Genomic DNA, 6,986 nt, shown 5'->3' with positions numbered 1-6,986 from the left:
ATTTGGAAACGAAAAGGAAAAAAAATAAGTGAAATGTGAATAAAATATACCTCTACTTTACCTAATTTCACACACTGTTTCTCTTTCTCGTTCCCTTTCCAAATTCTTTCCCAAATCCCTCAACCAAGCATAGCGTAACAAAGTGAGAAATCAAATTTGGAATTTCAATAAGAAGAGGTCACGGTAGAACTGTTCTTGTCAGTAGATTTGGTCATGATGGAGAAGATCTCAATGGTAAAGGCACGAGGGAGCCATCGCAGTGGTGTTGGTGGCAACGAGAAAAGAGGTTAGATGAGATTGTGTATTGTGATGATGCTGCTTGTTTAACCTTTTACAACATTCACCTTATTTGGTTTCAATTTTTTGAAAATTAATTTTTTTATTTTTTTATATATTTTTATTTTTAGTGAATTTTTTAAAATATTTTAGTCAATTTTTTTTTTATTACTTTTTAAATTTATCTAACTTAGATGTACCTAAAAAGTAAAATATTTGTATTTTTTTTTTTAAATATCAATAAATGCACAAGAATACAAAAAGATACTTAATTTTCATTTTTTTTGTATTTTTAATGTTTAGAGAACTTTTTCATAAATATTATACTTTTTAATTGTATTTATATTAACTGTATCTAAAAATTTAAAATTTTGCTTAAAATATTTTTTAAAAAAAAATCATTAAAAAAAATATGAAAAACAAAAACCCAAGAAATTGGAACTAAGGTCTATTTTGAGAAGTGTCTTTTTTTTTTTTTTTGGTTTATTGACTTATTATGAAAAAATGTGTAAAAAAAGTAGAAAGATAATAATCTAAATTAGCCAATAAATTAATAAATTGATTTTTTTTTTAACTTTCCAAAATAGACCTAAACAATGTGATTAGTTCGAAGAATACACTATTCCAGATCAAGTGATGTGAGCTCCATGGAGAAGAAATCACTAGAAAAATAAAAACTAAAAGGTTAAATTACACATTTATAACTCTGGTAGGTGATTGAAATTTCACTTTGATTCCTTATTTTAAATTGAATAATTTGGTCCTCACATTTTAAGTTTAATTTCGATTTAGTCACTCCGTTTAAGTTAGAGGTTTAAATTAACGATTTTGGAATAATTGTCAACCTGTTGAGGTGTACACATAGAAAAATTAATAAAAATTTGGTAAGAAGAACTAAATTGATATTTGACTTAAAGTGCATTTGATCAAATTATTTAAATTAAAATAATAGGGGTCAAAATGAAATGTTGATCAAATTATAAAAGTAAAAAGTCAAATTTACCTAAGCTAAAAACTGAGGGTTAAGGGTAACTTTGTGTTACCATTTGCGAAAATTATAGAATAGTTTCAGAATACTATATAATCATACTCTCTCACTAATAGCTATTCACTATATTCCCTCATATTTCTTAATTACTCAACACAAATAAGTAATACTCCATCTTGTCTATCAATCATACTATCATAAAGTATGACGTGACCGTACTTCCGAACTACCCAATAATCACCTACTATTTGAACCTTTTCACCAAGATTACCTCCTTTCTGTTTTGGACAACTACCGGATAAACTTGAACTTGGCTAATCTTTCAGGAATGGGACTTCTGGGAAGATTAATTCATTCATTCGCCAAACTGTACAGCAAGCATATATATATACTAGTGGTGTGGCACATGCGATGCATGTGCAATTCAGATAAATAAGCATAAAAACAAATAATAAAGAAATTAATGCTATAATATGTATATTGTCTAAATGGTAAGAGTGTTCTTAATGAAACCCAAGGTCTTGGGTTCAAATCTTACTCATGCCTTTGAATAACATTTTTTTATTTTAGGATAGAAAAATTTGCCACGTGGCAGAAGGAGAAGCTACCACACTATTAGACACCAAGTCATGTGCTCACATATATAATAGTATAGATATACACTCTTATATAAATGCACATTATTGTTAAATCGCGAATTGAATTATGACTAATTTTACCAAAACAGTGAATCTTTAATTGTATCAAATCGTAAAATTCACTTTATTTTGCATAATCTATAATTTTGTATATCAATAGACATATCAAAATTCACACAATGTTTAAAATGACATAAATGTTAGAATATAAATTGTTGATGTATATGCATATAAATCCACATATACCAATATAATTGATTAATCTCTTTTTTTTAATTTTACGAGAATATATCACAATAAATCATAGCAAATAGTAGTGAGAAACAGTACAAATTAAATTGTTTAGATTGAAACTCATATCAATCGTGTGAATCAAATTGTGAATTATAATATTCTATAATAACAACTATGTACAAAATATTTATTTTTTTTATTTTTTTGAACTGGGTAAACTTGGCACATCTTCTTTTATTCTACTTTTTTTTTTGGGGGGGGGGGGGGAAATAAAATAAAATAAAATAAAAAGCCAAAAGCCAAACTGATTAATGGCTGCATCATTGCTGTTTATGTCAAAAGTTTTCCCAAGGAAATTGTATAGAACCAAATACAGTCAATTACAAACTATAATAAATAATCTGTCAGAGTAAGATAAAAATAAGAATGAGGCATATTTATTAATTGAATCACTAATTTCACTACATCATTGATCCAATTGGTTTCCAAGAAACTACAGAAAAAGGAAAAGAAAGTCAAAAGAAAAATTCTCAAGCTGAATCTTGAAAAGCATTTCTTATATGAATTAGAATTCTAAATCTTTTGGACTCAACAGAACAATCATGATCGGTGACAGTGAGGTGAGGTTTTCAATTAAAAGAGAGATTAAAAAGAACTTTTATGCAAATGAGAGGAAGAGACAGATAGAGAAAAAATACAATGAAGAGAAGAAAGTTGCTGGGTGCGAAGCCCTCAAATTGCAGAGTATCATATAGAGTATGCAGGCTGCAAATCAACTCCATATTTATATAAACATGTAAATATGGGAACAAATCTATTCAAATTTCAATCAGAAGTGTGGAAAAGTAATCAACTCTTACCGGTAATAACAGACCAAAAGACATCGCCAATTTCCAGACGGAGAAAAAAAATTGTCTTTCCGATCATTGATGAGAACAAAGCCAAAAAATGAACTCGTAATAGGCTTGCAGGGACAAATCTTAAATCTGTCCAACAGGAAATATATGAAAACAACTGAAACAAAAGGCGAGTTTTCGACTATTCAAAAACAGCTTCTTCATGCATCTTGTCTATCTTCATACACAAATGTAGCTGCTCACTTACAAGGTATACTTCACCAGAAAATGAGTGGTGCTTATCTCCAGCAACAAACTTACATGCCTTGTCATTAACATGCACCAAACTGTAACCAGTCACCATCCTCACCCCTCTCCCCCTCACCATCCATCTCATCCTTGCTGCATCAACCCATAAGCCACCAGCCGCGTACATGCTCGACGCAAGCAAATACCCAGCTGAGTTAGATGGCTCCAATTCAAGAATGTGAGAAAGAGCACCGGAACCGAGCTCACTGTTCCCATGAGTCCTACAAGCACTCAACAATGCCCCCCACGCACTTGCACCAGGCTTTAAACCATTATTAGGCATCTTCTTGATCAACTCCATAGCAGTATCAAGCTTTCCAGCTCGAGCCAACAAGTCCACCACACATGAGTAATGTTCTAATCTCAGTTCAACAGCATGATCTTGAGCCAACTCTTGGAAAAACAAGAGCCCCTTCTCAATTAAACCCCCATGGCTACAAGCAGATAATACAGATAGTGTTGTTACTGGGTTTGGCCTTAGACCGTGGGCTCTCATTTTGTCAACCAACGCCAAGGCATAATGCGGAAGGCCATTCATGCCATATGCTGCAATCATGGCACTCCAGGACACAACATTTTTCTTGGGAATTTGGTCAAAGACCCTTTCTGAAGCTTCTATTGCCCCGCATTTGGAGTACATATCTAGAATTGCAGTCCCAACTGCGACATCTGCTTCCATGCCTCTGCGAATTGCAATGCCATGGGCTGATTGTGACCTTTTCAGATCAGCAGAAATGGAACAAGCCTCGAGAAGATTTAACACGGTAATCACATTGGGCTTGTTTTGTACTTGGTTCATCTCTTGGAAGACAGCAATGGCTTCATCAGGCATACCACAATGGGTGAACCCTGCAATCATCGTGCTCCACGTTACCGTATCTCTTCTCTTCATCTGATTGAATAAGCTCCATGCAAGTGTAATGAGATTGCATTTTGCATAGGCATCGATTAAAGAATTCATCACTAAATCATTAACTTCATAACCCCGCCGGATTATTATCAAATGAATGGATTTGAGGTGAATTGGATCCAAAAGATGCTTGCATGTTTGAAGAAGATTCACTAGAGTCACGCCATCAGCATCAATTCCTGCCTTCCACATTGAATCAAACAGCAATAGAGCTTCCAAATACTTATCATTACTAACAAACCCAGATAATAGAGAATTCCACGAGACGACATTCCTTCTAGGCATTTCCCTAAATGATTTCAAGGCAGATTCAATATCATGGCACTTCGAATACATATCAATTAAAGAGTTTCCAACAAACGAATCATAAACAAAACCTCTACGGATCACAAACCCATGGACCAATCTTCCAATGCTAATTTCCCCCAAATGAATGCAAGCCTTAATTACATGTACCATTATTTGCCCATCCATTTCGATTTCATTCTTGGTTACCATTTCTCGGAACAATCGGAAAGCAACCTCAGCTTCCTCACTTTGCACATAGGCCCCAATCATCACACTCCAAGAAATCAAATCTCTGCTAAACATTTCGTCAAACAGTTTTTGTGCAGCCTCCATTTCAATGTCCGCATACATATTCAAAAGAGAGTTTTGAACAGAAGTAATAACCCAAAAACCACTAGTAACTATGTAACCATGAATTTTCATTCCTTCATAGATAGCTTTAAGACTTCGACATGCTTGAATTACAAGCACCAAGGTGGCATTGTTGGGTTCAAATCCTGCAACCCTAGCTTGCAAAAACAACCATAAACCTTCCTTGACAGCACCCTGACCTAGGTGCCCATTAATCATTATATTCCATGAAACTGAATCTCTGCTCCTCATGCAATCAAAAACTGCCACTGAAGAATTTAAGGCCTGAGATTTCACATAAAAATCCAAGATAGAATTTCCAATTGAAGAAAATGATTCTAATCCTTGCTTAACCAAACAAGCATGGACAGACTCTCCATGTTTGAAGGAGAGGAATAAGCAAGCTTTGAAAATTGGAGGGAACAAGGAAGGGTCTGTGAATTGAACTCCGGTTTTCCTCGTATCGCGATATAGAGTAAACACTTCCTGCCAATTACCATTAGATGATGACTCCTTGATCCTCCAAAACCAATGGGGGAGTTTTGAACTTGAAGACATGATTGGAAAACGCATTGCCGAGGAGCTAATGCAATGACTTGGTTCATGTTAATGATCTGGAATCCCTGGAAAAGTTCACAAAAATCAGCACTGCAATAAACCAATTGGTTCTTCCAAGATTATAATTCCCAGTTTTCAGTTAGGATCATTGGGTAATATTTCAACAATAAACAGAGAATGTAGTGTTGGAGATTGGGTTTGGACTGGGATTAGTCTTAGGCATATATTAGACAGCTATATTAAGCTTAGGTGTATGTGCTTGAGATTGGATTTCATGTCAGAGAGGGAAGAATGTAGATACAAGCAAACTCAGTTCAAACAATTTATTATCAGCCAGGAATGTCAACACTAGTACAAGCAACAAAGTAATAAAACTAGACACTGAAAACAAGTAATTAGCCTAGAGAAATTAGGACTCAAAAATGGAAAATTAATTATCAAAACAATATATTATTGGAGATGGAAAATGTTTGGGACCCCACAAAAGAGATCTCCATGACCCCACTGATGTATTGACTATTGATATGTTTGAATTTTTTTTTGAAATTATGTCTGACAGTGACATAAATGATTCATATTATTTTGGAGATTGTGGAGGTTTTATTTTGTGGGAGTCGTTATCATTACTAATTGGACGACACGTTTATAATGATTGTCGTCGAAAGAGAGTTTTGATTGAGTACTTTTAATTCATTTCTAATGATGTGGAATGAATTTCATTCCTCACTCCGCACTCTTTATCCTTCCTCTCTTTGGCCTCGTTTAGAAAGTTAATTATTTTAGTACATTATTTTAATTTTTGGCTATATTAGTAAGCTAAATTTTTTGTATTTGAGAAGACGGTTAGATTTTTTTTAGTTGGATGTGGTGTCTGTGGAAAAAAAAATGAAATAATTATAGATTTAATGTAATATTTTGTCTTATTAATTATTTTACCCTATTTTATCTTTTTATAAATTTTAGCTAAAAAGAAGCGAAAAATCCACCTGCCAAACATCTCTTTCTATTTTCTCTCTTCCACCTCATTAGAAATGAATGTTCACACCGTCAATGTGAATGTTCACACCGTCAATGTGAATGTTCATGTCGTCAATGTATAGGGGCTCGGCCCATGTATAATGTGAATATTCACATTGACATGTTAACATTCACATTAATAGGAGTGTAAAATTAGTCCGCGGCCCGGAGCGAGCCTGGTGCGGCCCGTGAAAATGTGAATATTCACATTGACATATTAACATTCACATTGATAGGACTGTAAAATTAGCTCGCGGCCTGTGGGCGGCCCGAAGCCCGCCCGTTGCCGGGGCTTGACCGGCCCGTTGATAATGTGAATATTTACATTGACATGTTAACATTCACATTGATAAGAGTGTAAAATTGACTCGCGTCCCATGGGCGGCCCGAAACCCGTGGGCGGCCCGGAGCGAGCCCGGCCCGGCCCGTGACAATGTGAATATTCATATTAACATATTAATATTCACATTGATAGGAGTGTAAAATTGGCCCGCGGCCAATGGGCAGCCCAAAGCCCGCCGCTGCCCGGGGCGGGCCCGGCCTGGCCCGTGACAATGTGAATATTCGCATTGACATATTAA

The 6,986-nt window shown here is 34.8% G+C and overlaps 1 protein-coding gene across 1 annotated transcript; it reads right to left on the bottom strand.

Moving 5' to 3' along the window:
* Nucleotides 1-2,838: 2,838 nt before the first annotated feature.
* On the bottom strand, nucleotides 2,839-5,747 carry LOC114282540 (Tetratricopeptide repeat (TPR)-like superfamily protein). The gene has a single exon (XM_028225244.2). The coding sequence runs from the start codon at nucleotides 5,401-5,403 to the stop codon at nucleotides 3,175-3,177; it is 2,229 nt and encodes a 742-aa protein (XP_028081045.2). The 5' UTR covers nucleotides 5,404-5,747; the 3' UTR covers nucleotides 2,839-3,174.
* Nucleotides 5,748-6,986: the final 1,239 nt, after the last annotated feature.

The sequence above is a fragment of the Camellia sinensis genome, chromosome 9 (genome assembly GCF_055761805.1).
Source record: "Camellia sinensis isolate YWXY chromosome 9, ASM5576180v1, whole genome shotgun sequence".
In the NCBI taxonomy this organism is placed as follows: domain Eukaryota; kingdom Viridiplantae; phylum Streptophyta; class Magnoliopsida; order Ericales; family Theaceae; genus Camellia; species Camellia sinensis.
The sequence above is the reverse complement of the archived record's forward strand: the minus strand, read 5'-3'. Positions and strand labels throughout refer to the sequence as shown.